The following is a 16,963-nucleotide window of genomic DNA, read 5'->3' on the forward strand; positions in this document are numbered from 1 at the left end:
ATTTTTTTCTTTTTATTGAAGTATAGTCAGTTACAATGTGTCAATTTCTGGTGTACAGCCCAGTGTCCCAGTCATGCCTATACATACATACATACTCGTTTTCATATTTTTTCATTAAAGGATATTACAGGATATTGACTTTAGTTCCCTGTGTAGTCTAGTTCTTTTGATGACTGATATTCCCACATATTTGAGCTAGATTTATGTCAATCCCAGAGGCAGTGGTCGTGGTGGGGGCATGTGCTTTGGGAGTGGCTGCAGGACACCTGCACGTGGGAGAAGTGAGCTTTATGCGCATATTTGGGGGGCTCTAGCAATGGGAAGTCGCTCAGAAGCCCATGATCAGCTTCACCTGAACTCCAGTCAGACTAGACACAAGCCTTGTGCCAGGAACTGAGGAGGAAGGCAGATGGAGGTGATTTTCCTCCTAGACTGCCTCAGTCATACCCCATCTCTGCTGCTTAGTCTCTGTGATCTTTGGCAAGTTTTAAATTCTCTTTAAAGTTCAGTTTCCTAATCTCTAAAATGGAAGAGGGTTTTTTTTTTTAACGGAGGTACTGGAGATTGAACGCAGGACCTCGCACATGCTGAGCACACACTCTACCACTGAGCTACCCCCCGACCCCAAAAAGGAGAGATTCATTGTACCTACCTTATAAATTTGTTGTGAAGACTAAATGGGATAATCGTTGCCTGGCTTTGTGGTAAACGCTTACTAGATGTTAACTGGCAGTATCTACAAAGGGCAGAGTTCTGTGGGCCCTGAGGTACTATATTTTAATGGACTACATTTTCAGATAAGTAAAGCTTTTCCTCTCATTTAGGGTAAAAATAGTTCTTTGGTCACCCATAAAATTTAGTTCTCTTAGCCTTGAATCAATGTTTTGAAATAATTCAGTTCAAAAAGGAAAAATAAGAAAAAAAAAGTTTCCTGGTTCAACTTCAGATTGAATACAAGCCTTCCAACGCCAGAAATAAATGTCTTCAGATTCCAAAGAGGGATCACAGACCTCTTCCTTCCTTTCATTCTCAGAGTGAAAAACAAATTTATGGTGTTCCTTATCTTAAGAACATCCTCAATCACGTATATTTTCATATCAAAAAGGAAAAAATAGTATTTAATTGTTCTGCATATGGTTAAAGAGGCTCTTCCCAGTGGGAAACTGAAATATTTCAAGTTGGCATCTCCAGGAGATGGCACATCAGGAACCTACTTCAGAATTGCATCAGTAGGCTGTGGCACTGTTTCTTTCTCAGGTGGGTGTCCAGACCCTTCCTCTGCCCTCCAGCCCAGCCCTTACAGGAATGTGTAGTCATGTCTCTGCCTCCTCGGGGAGGACAGGAGGACAGCCGGGAGTGTCACTCAGTCCCTGCAGATCTCTAGAGATAGAGATATTTTAGCTTTTCTTGATAGACTTCAGTGCCTTTCTGTAAATCTCTTGGACCAGTTTTATCGTTCATAGATATGTCTCAGTCCATTTGGGCTGCTTTATAAACAGCAGACATGTATTGCTCACAGTCCTGGAGGCCTGGAAAGTCCCAAGATCAAGGCAGCCATGCTGGCTACCATCCGGTGGGGGCCCCTTTCCTGGTTCATAGCCAGCGCCTTCTGGCTGCATCCTTCCATGGTGCCAGGGGCAGGGATCCCTCCAGAGCCTTTTAGAAAAGCACTAACCCCATTCATGAGGGCTCCCCCATCTTGACCTCAGCACTTCGAAAGCCCCACCTCCTAGTACCATCATCTTTGGGGGTCAGGATGTCAACAGATGAATTTAGGGGGAGCACAAATACTCAGACCGTGGTAGTTTGCTTCATCTTACAGCGATCTTTCCTGTAAGTCCTAGAATGGGGAAGCTGACTCCTTGAACGCTCTGGTTGGGGCTGTCCCCACCCAAGGGGCACAGCGGCTCACTCTTGCTTACCTTTCATGTCCTTCTTGCTCTGCTGAATTTTCAAGGTCTTATCCTGTTTCTGCCTAGTCAACTTCACCTACTTAAGTACTTAGGGGACAGAGCACTGTCACTTAGCTGATTCCTGTATTTGTCAGGCTCATACTGCTTGCTTTTTATCCTTCAGCCTTTCCAGATCACGTCTGTCCTTTAAATATAAGCTGAGGTCGTGTGTGGCTCAGAGCCTGGCCCACATGACTTGGTCCCACATGAAGGGTTCGTTTCTCAGGATTCTTTCTCTGCTCATGGTTTGTACTGCTCAGTTTATCAGTTGATTTGTGTGTGCCTGGTTTTTCCTTTCTTTTCAGGTGAGTTCTTTTAGGCAGATACTAGACTGGCCCTTTTTGTAGTGTGATGTGGAAGATACTCCGTAAGTATTTTTGATCCTGATACTGACTCCTAGACTAATAGGTGCTCAAGCAGGAAAAACCAGGTGTAGAATGAGTTGTTACTAGTTGCTTTACCAAGAAATTAAGAGAAAATAAACTGAATTTATTAAAGGTATTGTGAATGAGTCTTACATAGATTAGAAACAAACAAACAAAACAAGAACAGCAACCTCAGAGTCTCTGTTACACAAGTATTTATAAAATATACCAGGAAAACAAAATTACTAATTAAGACATAAAGCATGAATACTATTTCAAAACTGGGAAAGCTTTGTTACATTTAAGGGACTTTAAATTTTGATAATCCAGCTGAGAGTGAAGGATAAGTTTGTTTAAATATGAATACTCATTTTAAACATAATAGCTGCCAGATTTCATGAGACTTAATGGAAACACGTGTTTATGCGTTCTGAAGTCCAGACAGGGCCTAGTCTCGGGTCGTGCGTGAACTGCAGCGTGCAGTTTCCCTGCGTCGTTATGAGGCCACACAGTTGTTTGAGTGAATTTATACCCCTTCCAAATCTTAGCAGGTTTCCTACACAGTTTCTCCTTCAGCAGAGCTTCCAGGAGTTTGGCTCTTTCTGATCTCAGATTTTCCGTGATGATCTGCTTTTTCTGGGTGTGCTTGGGTTCTGCCTTCTTCCCTGGGAGTCTCCAGTTTCGGGCTCGGAGGGGCTGGTCTGTGTTCTGGGACTCTTACCCCAGCCAGAGCGGGATCGCCTGGCTTCCTTCCCGTTTATGAAGCGCTCTTGTGCTATAATCACGGGCATTTAGCTCTGACTACCGTAGCCTTTCTCGTTTGCTGGGTCGCATTGATGTTTTTCATTTTACCCTGTTTACACTTGTCATAGTGCAGTGCTGCCTTTCCGAGAGCTGGTGTTGACAGGCCGAGCTGGCAGATTAAATGTGGGCCGCCCTGAGCCCTGATCCCCTCTCCCCTTCCTTCCTTTCTCTTCATTCAGCAGAGTCCTTGTCACCAGGGCAGAGCTAATGGGACCCAGGGAGCACCAGACAAGACTAAAGTGGCCGTGGCCGCCTCAGGTCACACTTTTAAATGGAGGTGTTTGAGCCGTATCAGAGATTCTAAATTTTAATTAATACAACTGTTTAAAACTTTTACTGCATCTTTGATTTTTTCAGAAAGTCTCGCTTGGAACTTAAATAAAGGAAACAGATAAATTCTGGCCCTGGTTGAAGGCTGGCTCTCGCTGCACCACCACCCCCCCCCGCCCCCCACCCCAGGTACCTCCATGTAGCCCTGGGCTGTAAGGAAAGCAGTTCAGAGTGACTGACTGTGACATGTCCCGTGTTGAGGCCCAGTCCTGCTGGCTTCAGTTTTGTTCTGTTCTGAGGTGTCTGGCTGATCATGACCATTGCTGAGCAGCTCCTTTCCTTCTCTCCGCATGTTGTTAAAACCAGTCTTTCACCTGCTAGTTTTATTTTAGTAAACAGTTAATCCCATTCATGCGGTTACGTAGGCTGAAGACGTCCGCGTGGCCTTGGTTCTTCTTCCTCTCCACTTCCAGTTCCTTGGCAGATCATGCTGGTTTTCTGCCCTCAACATACGTCCACTTTGCCATCCCAGTCAGCCTCTTTTTGTGCTTCTAGAAACTGCAGAAGCCAACAAGCAGTCTTCTTTTTTCACTCTCCACCCCGACCCCCCGGCATCTGTTATGGTGGTTAATTACATGGCTTCCGAAACTAGACTGCCTGCATTCGTGCCTGGTTCTGCTGTCATGTGCCATGGAGGACGCTGATCAACCTTTCTGGCCTCAGTGTCCTTAATGGTTAAATGAAGATGAGGACGATGATTCTGTTTACCTCATACGGTTGTATCAGATAAGTTACTGCACGTAAATTCCTTAGAATAGTGCTCGGCAAATGGTAAACATCCAAGAAGCGTTGGGTAGTGGGTGGTATGGAGGTTACCGCAGTTGGTATTTTTTATTCATACGATAAAACTGACCTTCTTCGAACATCAGTCAGATGTGTTCTCCACTGACTTCCTGTCGCTTTCATGGCCACATCCAGGGTCCTTACTGCGGCTGGCAGGGCCCTCTGGACCACTCTGCCCTTTCCGCTCCCCTCCAGCTGCCCGCCCTTTCTCCCTCCTCGCAGCCCCTCTCCTAGACGTGCTCCCCAGCGCGCATCTGCACGACCCGCCGCTGCCTTCATTTAAGTCTCTGCTCAGACGTCAGCTCTTCCCTGACCTCTGTTCAGGTATCATCCTGTCACTTTCTCTGTCCTTCAACTTATTGTTTTTCATAGTTGATGAAAATAGCGACTGAAACTTGATGCTGTATGCCAGAAATTGACACATGGTAGACTGACTATACTTCAGTTAAAAAAAAGTATCACACTCTAACATCACATTATATATCTATTGTGCTGGGCTCCAGAATAAATGAAAGCAGCAGGTTTTGTCTCTTTTGTTCATATTTTAGCCCCAGGGCCTTCTATACAGAAAGTAGGTGCTTAAGAGCTGTTTGGAGGATGGGATGGGATTGGTTGAGATGGGATGGGATGGGATGGAGAAGACGAACAAAGAAAGATTTTCCCCTTCATCCTTATAGGAGGAATGCTGAGGCTACCAGGTAGTTTGGAGAGAGGTCTGAATGAAATTTTTTGAGATGAGATCACTTTAGGGAAGAGTTCAGATTGGTTTTTATTTTCCCCATTCTTTTTCGTGGATAAGAAGTGATCATGTAATTCACTGTGATTGTCTCAGTTAATCATAAACGAATTAATTGCCCTGTTAAATTGTTAAGTGCCTTTTCATAGTTACTGTTCAAGGTCTGCTACACACACCTTTCCTTAGCAGCTAATGACAAGGAAACTCTTTAGGTTTATCTTTTATTGGTCACTATTAAATCCACTAAATCCATGTCATTCTCCGTGTTATTACCAACTTCAAGTCCCAAGAGGAGGAATTTAATGTCTGGAAGCAGGAAAAAGAGAGACATATGTAATCTTCATCAAAAATTCTGTTTTTGATAAAGAGCAGTAGGTCCGGGGTATTTATGAAAATGTTATTTTTTTTTCAAGTATTCAGATTTAAAATGCTTCCTAGTCTCTCAGAGATGGAACAGAATTACTTATTCACTAACAGTTGAATATGAATTTTTAAAATTAGCATTTGCCATTTATCTCAAGTAATGATTTAATTTAGTTTGTTAACTTTATACTAATTCATCAATGTTAGTTCATTAAGTCTAATACATGAAGAAATTGGAGAAACAAAGGATTTCAAGAAGATCTGATAACCTTGAGCATCTTTGCTTTTGTTTCCTTCATAATTGCTGAGGTTTTTTTTAAAAAATCACTCTTACTAATTTCAGTTATTAATTATAATGGACTACATTTCTGGGACGTGTAAGTTACTTGGTGCTTTTTGTTTTGGGCCTCTTATACCTTCGTGCTTTAGCACCCAGCGGGCTTCTGAACTACATCTTGTTATATAATCTCAGTGGAAAAATAACTTTCTCTCTGACTTGGAGAGGGGTTTGTCACATACTAATGTATCATTTAGCCTCTTTTTTTAAAATCACTGACATTAAGTGAATGAGTTAATATTTGGAGTTGACCTTTTAAATTACGACCATCCAAATTGGTACCACTCAGAGATGGTGTCGGAGTGGGTGTGCGACTGTCCACGTCAGTGCAGATGTTGTGTGGTGAGCTCAGGGCGGGTGGGCGTCTCCCGTGGAGCAGACTAAAACCCACCTGGTCTTGCTTATCAATATGAATAAAGGTCACAAAGAGGGTCCCGCAGGTTTTCTGACCTTCGGGCTTTCAGGCAGGGGCACCGGCTTGTGACGGCCGCGTGTTCACAGCAGTGCTGCTCGGGTCCTTTGATGTCGGCTTTTCCCATCGCTGTGTCGGGGGAGTCACCAGCCTGCCCCGTGTTCTTTATAAATGTCAGCATGGAAGATCTTTACCTCTTCTAACCTACAAAACACGATTTTTATTAGAAGAATTTAAGCGCACGTCAGGGTAGCCAAAAATCTGAGATCTTTGTCCTAAGCTGATTTCCCTTTTTATTCATACAGGAACTTTAAAAATCATTCTTCTTCTTCTTTCTACAGGCTATGGTTGCTTGTTATCCAGGCAATGGAACGGGTTATGTACGTCATGTCGATAATCCAAATGGAGACGGAAGATGTGTGACGTGTATATATTATCTTAATAAAGACTGGGATGCCAAGGTACGCAGCAGAGCAGAGCAGCTTTTTTTTTTTTTTCTCACCGTGGTTTTGTTCTCACTGGTATTAAGATTCCTACTCCTCATAGGTGGGCCTGTCTTTAACACATGTAACAGTTAACAGCTGTCTCCTTGGCTGTGTTTCAGTTTCAGGTATTAGGAGTGGATCTTTGTGAGGCGAGCAGATACTAACACATCTCAAACAGTGGGTTCCCTTTTTTTCAGATAGGGAAGCATTCATCCCAAATTTAACTTTTACCAAGTGTCTTTTATTAAACAATATTCCTTTTAATAGCTTTTATTAAAACACTTCTGAGAATGTTTGTTTTATCATAGCTTTTGAAGGAGATTATGTCTGAATGATTGTTAAGAAGTATTTGCTGCTTATGCCTGCATTTTACTCTTTACACTGTTGAGCAGAGGTTCTGTCTGCCAGTGGGTTGTTGGACTGAATGTCGGAGGCAGAATTCCTTCTTTCCCTGATGATGGAAAAACTAGGCGTTAATACCGATAAATCCTATAAACCAATTAGAATATTTAATACATTTACTCTCTCTTATTTTAAATATATATATTTCCTTAATATTAGTCCAAGTTTCAATTAAATTTAAATGACTTAAACTTTAGAAGTATGTCATGTATTATTGCATTGGAAGTTGTAGAAGCTAATTTTTGGTTGATTTTTTTTTTTTAAATCTTTTAAAATTTACTTGATTAAAGCAAAATATTCACATAGAAAAAGTGAACACAGTGTATATCGTAGTGAATTTTCAGAATGAACACACTTGTGTAGCCAGGGTGATTTTTTAAAATCAAATAACCTTTAAAACACCTCTGCCCACAACCCACACATACACTCACAAGTGGCAATCACCAAGTCTTAAACGTTGCAAAGACCTAGTCCTGTCCTAAAAGCATATCCTAAAATGCAGGAGATGCTCGCAGTGCTCCAGTCATTTTTCTATACCATATTGATTTAAAGAACTTCCTCTGTTCTACTTCAGGTTCAAAATGGAGGAAGTTTCACTGCTAAGTAGATTTTGAGGCATTCATGTCGACAAGCATGCCTTTCTGACAATAGCTTTCACAGTGAAGTAAAGAAAGCAATTTGGTAATTCATCCTGAGCTCAGTGCACAAAACAGATTGGTGTAACTTTGGTTAAAACTTAAAATACTTAAAATTTTTTCCCCAGATTTTGTGAATGTCTAGAAAGCTAGAAATATGTTTGTGCAATTCCTAACTTCTGTATTTTGTGGATCTTCTGTTAGGTCCTTTCTAGGCTGATCACCTTTTAATTTTGTTATGACCTAGCCAACGTCATTAATAGATAATGTTTTAAAATTAGTACATGAGCAGAAAAAAGTCTTCAGTATTTTTACATGTAGAACTGGAAACTTCCACTGCAAGATTGCACTGAATGTGAGCAGGGCACAGACGTTGCTCTGGGTGCTGGAGACAGAGCGGCAATAGAAATGGCCCTCATACAGCTTGGGCTCAAGTGGAGGGGACAGATCAGGGGGTAGACAGTGACAGCCGGACGTATGGGAGCACGTGGGAGGGCCACTGCATTCAGAGGTCAGCAAATGTTTCCCAGAGGAAGATTGGAAGCTTCAACTGTCTCTTTTGAAACGTTTTCAGCCGATCACCTGTGCTGTTCCCAGGGACTCCCGTCAAAGGCGGGAGGGCAGGAGAAAGAAAAGAGGACGTGTTCCCGGTCAGTCTAGAGGTTCTTTAGATGTTTGCCTGAGTGCCGGGGAGTCACGCGGGGCACCGCCGGACCCTGAGGAAGGCGGGCCTGGTACCAGGTCGCCCGCGTTTCCCTCAGGAGGACGAGCCGGCTTCCCTCACTGCAGTCGGGTCGAGGGTCCGCCGGCCTCCATGGTGTCTGGGTCGGGTATCAGCGCTCCTTTCAGTTTCACATCTGCCTCTTGAGAAGTTTAGTTTTTCGAGGGTAAAGGGCTTCTCTGGGGCGGGTTTGTCTTCCTTTACTCCTGCCCAGATTATGGTCACCACGAGGACATCTGTCTGCATCAGCCCTCTCTGCTCCCAGCGCCCAGAGCAGGAAGCACTCAGTGGTGGACTCGGTAGGTGAGTCCGTCTGACCCCAGACGGAGGAGGGTGTGTGCTGGGCTGCGCAGCACTGATCCCTCCTGCATGGAGCCCAGTCGTGGAAGCAGGTGGTCACAGCAGTCACCTGGGTGCCAGGCCCCGTCTGACGATGGCCACAGTGGCGGGGATGACTGAGACGTGGTGACACTTCCTGCTGGTAGATGGAATCCTTAAACAAGAGGCATTAGACTTGTGACTGCTCTTAATGTTACCTGTCGAGCTTTAAAACACGATGAACTATCTCTTTGACATATGTAACCATTTGCAGTAATGTTGCCAGGACGACTTGAAATGGATGTATTTTTAAGAGTAGGTTACCAGTGATTAAGACTTTAAAGTGTCATTTTGAAGACTTTTGAATTCAGATAATATTCATCCATTTCATCAAGTATTTACAAAAATCCCTAAAACAAGAAACGACCTTTTCTCTGCATCAATGTGTGTATTGAAGTCTCCGCTCGCTCGCTCACCTTGTTCACTGAGATACATTGTGAGTAATGCAGTTAAGAATTCTGCATGACTGAAATGGGCCTCTGTCCCCCTCGCCCCAGTTCGGCTGTATCGCATTCTTGGTCACGCGTACTTACATATTTGGCTCTTTTCCTAGGTAAGTGGAGGTATACTTCGAATTTTTCCAGAAGGCAAAGCCCAGTTTGCTGACATTGAACCCAAATTCGATAGACTGCTGTTTTTCTGGTCTGACCGTCGCAACCCCCATGAAGTACAGCCGGCATATGCTACAAGGTGGGGTTCTTTTTAAGAAAAAATTGGGAATTCAAAAATTGCACCTCTCGGGGAGTGATGGAAATGTTAGCTACATGATTGTGGTGGTGGTTTCATGGGTGTAGACATCCATCAAAATTCATCAAATTGTACATCTGAAGTATGTGTAGTTTACTGTACGGGAACCATACCACAATAAAGATGTTAAAAAAATAAAATGAAAGAAAAAACTGGCTAAAAGTATAGTAGGCTTGGAGGGGACAGGATAAAATAAACTTGGAAGCTTTCTAACGAGTATCTTCCTGTTTTCAGTCACATGTATCATAAGGCTTTGGTCATTAACTGTTTTAATTTGAGTAATTTCATAAGGTTTACTCACCGTTAGTGCTGAGTGTGGCTTTCCTTGCACAGCCGCTCCGTGTCGGGGGGAAGACGTGGAGGCCCAGGCCCTCCTGTCTTTCCAGCTCTGTCTCCTTGTTTTCTGTCTCTTAACTGCTGTCCATTCTAGGACCTGGTGAGAGTCTTCACCAGGAGGCTGAGGATTAGACAGAGGAGGGAAAGGGCAGGTGTTTAGAAGATGGCTGGGCGGGGGGATGGAGGAAATAAGAGGTGACCAGAGAGTAGAAGTGGAGCGAAAAGAAGAGTAGAAGAAGAAAGAAAAGTAGAGAAAAGGTTGCCGTGTGTGAGGTCGTGTTGGAAAAGTCACCTTCAGCTCTCACAGTGAGCCTCTGTTAGGCTTATTGTATATTCTTTTTTACATTTTCTGCTTTATACTCTTTGTCTACAAAGTTCAAATATAAACCAATTATATTTAATGTATTCTTAAAAGTTTTTTTTAACCGTTTACCATGACCCAAATAAAACGTTAAGACTGTTACAATGGAGGATGTCACAGACCCCATTATAAAAAAAAATATTTGTAGGGAAAAAAAGTGCTGTTTTTTAAGTCCCTGTTTTTCATTATAGAAGGGCTTTGGACATTATGGTGATGAGTTACTGGCGTGCAGTTGCTTAGAGCTGGTGAGATGCCCTTAGGTTCCCAGAGAGAGGAGCTGGCTCTTGGTAATGTTAGAGGTGGGCCAGCCTGTGACGAGGCCCACATTCTGAAGACTGTTGTCACCTTCCCCTGTTTTCTTGTTTCCTCGCCCTGAATTCATATAGTGAGTAGCACGCTGAGCAGTGTGTGGCAGAGGTCAGGGGAAGCTGTGCGTGGCACCTGAGGGGAGGGGTGGGGGTACCGTCCCAGCACGTGCTGTGCCGTCCCAGGGCCCGACCTGTGCCCCCACTGCTGACCTAGACCCTGCTTCGTAGACTGTCCTTTCTATGGGATCTTGAGTATGCTCTGGTGTCGCCCTTCCAGATGAAGAGCCGACAGACATGTTTAGGTAGCAAGTAAATGTCAAACGACTGCGGTGTGCTACAAGAGTTTGGAGGGAGAGAGAGGGGTTAAATTAGCCGTGGGTCTGCTGTCGCCGTGAGGAGAGGGCTCAGCTGGGCCTGGAGTGACCGCAAGCATGGAGAACCATGGTGCTGGCGGGGCTGAGACCGGGCAGGTCCCAGCACGGAGCTGGGGGTGGGGAGGGGGCTTGTCCCAGCAGATCCGTGGGGTAGTTACATCTGTGGGGCAGTTACAGCTGTTTTCTAGGCAGGACTCGATCCAGATGTTAGAACTCTGATCACTGAGTAACTCAGTCTGGGGCACGGGCGGAAGAGGCTTGAAGGTGTTTATCCCTGCACCTGCCCCGTAACCAAGGCCACCTGAGAAAATAGGAGCGGCCGTCTGAGGGTCGCCGTGCTGGAGCTCTGGAAAGCTGCGCGAGCTGCGGGCCTCCGTCTCCCCCGTTGTCCAGACTCTGCCTTCGGCCCCTCCCTCGGCTGTGCTGCGGGCTTGGTCCTGGCCCATCTGCCGGCTCCTCTTTTGATCAGGGTTGTTCTGCCCCCAGTGAGCAGTGGCCAGAGTCTGTAAGATGCTGTCACTCACTGCTCTTCCTGCCGAGGAGCTGATCACCGGAACGGGTGTCACTTCCAGTGGTGTGTGTACATCTTCCATATTATCGGTACCGAAAGGTATACCTGAGTGCTTTGTGGTGTTTAACGAGCCAGAGAGTCTTCATTCATTTGTGGAATGAGATATTCCAAGTGAGTGAAATTTTCAGGAAAATGAAGCAAAACGTAGTATAATTGTTTTGATAAAAATCCAAAAAGAAAAAAACCCACTCTTGGCAAAAATTAACTTTCTTGATGGCTCCAGTTTATAGAATTGTAAATATCCAGTGATTTCTTGCTGCTGTAAGTAGGGCGACGCCCCCAGAAGTGCTGAGACGCTCAGCCATGCCTGTCTCTGCCGGACCCCTGGCCCGAGGCCTCCTGAGTCTCTCTTAGAACTTACGCTGCTGACAGTTTGCCTTTTCCGTCACAGCTACTCTCTTCCCTCCTTATTGTCTGTTTCTGATCTACTGTGGGCTGAAAACAGGTGATCAGGTAGGTTAAGGAGACATTCAGAGAGTCCTAGAGGCGCGCCGGCCCTGGGGCAGGAGTGTGAGCGGGCTGGGTCTCCGCCCTGCTCCCGGCGCGGGGGCACGGGGTAAGCGGGTTACGGGTGCGGCGCTTGTCCGGTCGTCCTTTTGGCATTACCAGTTTCAGTAGACCTTTGCAACAGCATACCCTCTTTTCCCCAGTGTGATCATTCTTACCCTATTCTAAATTTTCTTTTAGGTACGCAATAACTGTTTGGTATTTTGATGCAGATGAGAGAGCGCGAGCTAAAGTAAAATACCTAACAGGTAAACACCGGGGCCAGGGCGCGCTGGCAGGAGGCGGCGCCTGCCCGAGCCAGGAAGGCTCGCTCCTTGTTTTGGTCCAATTCTTATTTCCCTTATTTAAGAGACGACGTCTCCCGAGTCGTCTTCATTGTTATCTTTTAACCAACAGAATTGTCCAAACGTGAGGGAAGTTTGAGGCAAAGGAGTCTGAGAAAATGATTCCAGCCCAGGCTGAGTTGCTGTGCGGTTACCCTTCTCAGTCGCAGGCTGCAGAGCTCCTAGGAGCGGCCACCTGGCTCCCTGTCGTTCTGCTCTGCCGTTCTCCCGAGGGGAGAGGCGGTGGCTTTTCCTTTCTAGACGCACACGCCCTGTAGAACCCGCCAGGGCTCCCACGTGACACGTGGGTGGCCGGTGCGGGCGGCAGTGGGAGGGGCTGCCCCCCCAGGGCGGTGGCTCTCGGTTTCCTAGCAGATGGGCCACTTACCTTTTTTTTTTAACCCTGTCTTGTTAAGGCCACACATCTGCTCAGTGTTCACATTACTGATTAACTTGCTGTATTTTCAAGAGCCACTGATAATCCCACAGCGACCTTTTAGAAAACTATAAAAATTGGCCATTTGTGCATTTTCTGTGTATTTTTAAAGTCATTTTTTGCAGAAGCCTAGTAGTGTGCTCCCAGTGACACTGAACACACTGCTGTTTAATAGCAGTTTGAATGGCTTTCAAACTAAAAAGGAAACAGAATCATCGTCTCTGTGTAGAGAACAGTTTTTCCCTTTGAAGATTTACTAGCTCAGAGCCTGTGCATTCGTCATAAAACGATGCTGAAGGCGGCTTCTCACATGATGTGTGTTTGCAGAATTGAAACACTGTGCAGACTGTGGGAACTCAGTGAGAGGCAGTAATAGAGGCTCTCTGGTGCTTAATAAATGAATGATTTTTTTTTTAACCTTGCAGGTGAAAAAGGTGTGAGGGTTGAGCTCAATAAACCTTCAGATTCACTCAGTAAAGACGTCTTGTAGAGCCTTCGAGCCAGCGATGCCCCACCTCACCTACAGCAGGTGTCGCCGCTGTGAACTCGTGAGCACCAGTAAAGGATAAAGGAAAACAGCCCGCCAGTGGACATTTTCATAAGGAAACAGAAACAACTTTTTTGTATCGCATCAAAACGAAGATTTCGACTGTGTGGGCCTGTACTGCATGACGGCCTCCACACCTGTGACTGCTTATGGGCGGATATAAGTTATCAGCTGACAGTGGTATTTACATCTGGACGTGACATAAGTGCCCTGGGTAGAGTTTTTTCATTCTTATATTTTGCCAGATCTGTCATCTAGCTGAGTTCACGTCATCTCTCCCTTTTTTATATAGTCAAGTTTGAATTTGAAGTAATTTTTGTATGATCAGGTACAATTTATCAAAACTGAATTGAGAAAAAAAAATTACAGTATTATTCCCCAAAATAGCATCGATCTATTTTTGTAAACCTCTTCATACTATTAAATTTTGCCCTAAAAGACCTCTTCTAATGATTGTTGCCAGTGACTGATGATTCCTTTAATTTCCTTTTTACTTAAAATAAGAAAAGGAGCACTTTAATCAGCAACTGAAAAATCAGACTGTTTCGTAGCCCGTCCTGCACTAATCTGAACTCTTAGAAATTGCTGCTGCCGTTTTGGACATTGTTAATCATGAAACGTAACAGTAAAACCATCACCATTTACTACCAGTAACTTTCATTTCATGTTTTATAAGGAAAAATGCACAGTAAAAAGGTTTTATCTTTTAAGTTACATTAAGAAAAAAACAACTAAAGTGGCTGGCACTCAGTGAACTTGAGGTTGTCCTCAGCGTCAAGTTCCCAAGAGAAAGGGCTTGCTTTCGCTTTCAGACAGATCCTGTAGACTAGACGATCCTGCCCCCGCTCCTGAGCCTGTTCCCTTTGCTTCCCGTCAAGGTGGTCATCCTTTCAGTTGTGCTGTTTCGTTCCCTTCCTCCTCGCCTGTCTGACGTGCAGGTCGGAACCCCGTCCCGGAGGTGGGGAGATGGTGCGTGTGTCGCGGCCGGACTGCGTCACTGCACACGTGGCGTCGGGGCCGCCTCGGGCCGCCGCCCCCCACGCGCGATGCTGGTCTCCTTATCAGTCCCGAGAGTTGTATGTTTCCCTTGAAAAAACCAGAAGCGACAAACCGGAAGATTTAATTTTTACGTTTTTAGAAGTCTTCTTTATTACTTTTCAGAGCAAGAGGGACTATTAGAAGAATCCCACCAGGCCTCTAAGACTCCTGTTACTTAACATTTGAACTGGGACGAGTGTCTCCCACGTCTGTCTCCTGGGCTCTTCGGGAAAGCCTGAAGGGTGGTCCCCACAGTTTGCATGAATTAGGGTGTGAGACCTTGCCCACTTCGGCTTTCTGTCTCTGTCCTTGATCTCCTTTGCCAAAATAATGTGAGTGTACAGAAATCTTTCTGTATGTTTCGGTTTATGACAGTTTTAGCATCCGTATAGTTTGTATTCAATTAGAGACCTTTTCTATGGAAAGCTCAGTAATCTTTATTAAAAGATTGCTATTGTTCATGTAAAACATGAAAACCAGTTGTTGGATGAGCTGACAGTGTGGACTTTGGGAGTAAACCATTCAGTGCTGTGATCTCGCCTAGGAGAAACCTGCAGAAGGAAGGTACAGCTGACTTGTTTTCCTTGCCCATGTTCAGTTCTGTTCCACGTCATCTCCTCGTCCCCGGTGGTACCACGTAACGTTTCTACAGTAAGTGCCTCTCCACCCCGGCCGCCCCCGCCCCTCCCCGGGAGCACAGGCTCTTTGCCATCTGGTCTCGGTGCGGGACACCATGTTGGACCACAGCTCAAAAGCTGTTACTTTTAGGTCTAGTAGAAGCTGTGTGGTGGTGATGGGAGGTTTGTTTGATTGTCACAGCACCAGCCTTTTGATCTGGGAGCCCCTGTGTCATTCACATGTGTATCTGCAGTCGTGCGAAGTGTCAGATTCTGCTCTCTGTAGGTTGTGCTTGCCGGACAGGTCTTAACTGTCATATTTTTTGGGAAAAGTTTATATAATTTCTTGGAGGTTGTTGTGAAAGGATCAAGAAATCAGGAGAGCCATTTCTTTACTGTCCGTTTAAAATCTGTTTATTTCATGTTAGTGGGACCGTTAACTTGTCACCAAGCAGGACTCTATATAAAGCAAAATTTAAAACTATTTGTGGCCTATATGTGTTTAATCTGGTTGAAGGTAAAGCTTCTAATGCTGTTTTTATTCAACACATTAACCAGCTGTAAAACCCAGACCTTTATCAACAGCAGGGAGAGAAGTTCAGGATTTATATACAGATAGACTATAAAGTCATGTAATTTGAAAAGCGGTGTTTCATTATGAAAGAGTTCTCAAGTTGCTTGTAAAGCTAACCTAATTAAAAAGATGTATAAAATGTTCTTGAAAAACATTATGGTGGTTATTTCCAGCTGTCTTTTTGTTTGTTTGTTTCTTAATCCTTTATCATACACTGACTTTCTTAACAGGTGCTTCCATCAGATAATGTGCTTTTCTGTCACGCGCCTCTGGCTGAGTGCATAATGTTTGGAATTACTTTTTATAAACTATAACAAAGGAGAGAGAGAAGATGGTAAATAAACACGGGAGTCAGACAGTTTTCGAAACATCTGGGGGGGTAGCTGGACCCTGTGGGACCCACGAGCTTTGAGTCTGGATCCTCGACATTTGGATTCTTTTTGCTTTTACTAGGATTTTAAACACTGCTCCAAACCTCACACTGTTGAGCGTATCTGTTCCATGTCACCCTCTGCCGCAGAAAGGAAGGGCATTAGGACTATCGCTTGTTGTCCCCGGTGTCCTGGGTGTGCGCGCAGGCAGGTTTAATTGCTGTGCTCTCAGACTGAACTGTAGGCGTTCTGGCAGTGTGAGGACAGTGTACGTGTTTGTTTATCTCGTGTATTTTAAGTATTTTCCATATGGGTTTTTGTTCTTTTCCAGCCTGTCTTGGGGCATTTGGAAGACTGTGCTGAAGTACAGCTGGGTGGATGAAAGGAGAGGGCGAGTGAGTTCAGGGTGAAGACTCGGTCCATTGGGTAGCGTGGCTAAAGGGCAGAGGTGGGCTTAGATCTGGTTAGTCCCGGCTCAGCCACTTCATTGTGTGACCTTTGGAGCCCTTTTCGCCTGAAAATAAGCATAGTAGCCCCAAACTTGAACTCAGAGTCGTGTGTGACCTAAACAGAGTGTAGATTACTCCCCAGGTGCCCAGGGTCCGAGGATGAGTGAGAGCTGCATCTTGACTGTGGACTGTAGTTTTGCACATTTACATATAAACATATATTTATAACTGTCCCAGATACTTAGTAACGTCCGTGTACACGGATCTTCTTCAGTTAGTTTATAAGCAGTCAGAAGTGAACACCCCGTCTCCACAGCTTCAAAGCCCGGTGCTGGGACATCCGCGCGTGAGGCGTGCCTTCCCCAGATCCTGCCGTCGGGCCTCACAGAGTCTCCCTGGTCGCCGGCGAATAAGCGCCACCCGAACCCGGCAGGGCCTGCCCGGCACAGGCCCAGGATGGGCCGCTGGAGCGGGTCCTGCGCGAAGGGCGTGGCCTGCGGAGCTGGGGAGGGTTTTCTGAGTAGAAAGCGCTGGCGCGCCAGCCAGCTCCTAAGACGGGCAGCTCGGGCTGTGCTGGGCGAGCAGTGAGTCGTGCAGGGAGAGCGCAGCGTCACACGGGTTCCCGCGGAGGGCTACCGGGTGCGGTGTCAGGAGAGTGGCCTTTGGCTTGACTGTCACGTGGCTATGGTGCTCTGCCAAGT

At 45.4% G+C, this 16,963-nt stretch overlaps 1 protein-coding gene across 2 annotated transcripts in view; it reads left to right on the forward strand.

Moving 5' to 3' along the window:
- EGLN1 (egl-9 family hypoxia inducible factor 1) overlaps positions 1 to 15,596 on the forward strand; it is a 53,120-nt gene extending 37,524 nt beyond the window's left edge. Inside the window, exons 2-5 of one of the 2 annotated variants that reach the window (XM_015246203.3) lie at positions 6,424 to 6,543; positions 9,257 to 9,393; positions 12,088 to 12,155; positions 13,092 to 15,596. In XM_015246203.3, the coding sequence (XP_015101689.2) occupies positions 6,424 to 6,543; positions 9,257 to 9,393; positions 12,088 to 12,155; positions 13,092 to 13,156 (390 nt within the window). In that variant the 3' untranslated portion in view covers positions 13,157 to 15,596. The remainder of the gene's footprint in view (positions 1 to 6,423; positions 6,544 to 9,256; positions 9,394 to 12,087; positions 12,156 to 13,091) is intronic. The other variant, XM_072970959.1, reaches the window with a different exon arrangement.
- Positions 15,597 to 16,963: the final 1,367 nt, after the last annotated feature.

Source organism: Vicugna pacos, chromosome 11 (assembly GCF_048564905.1).
Source record: "Vicugna pacos chromosome 11, VicPac4, whole genome shotgun sequence".
Taxonomy (NCBI): Eukaryota; Metazoa; Chordata; class Mammalia; order Artiodactyla; family Camelidae; genus Vicugna; species Vicugna pacos.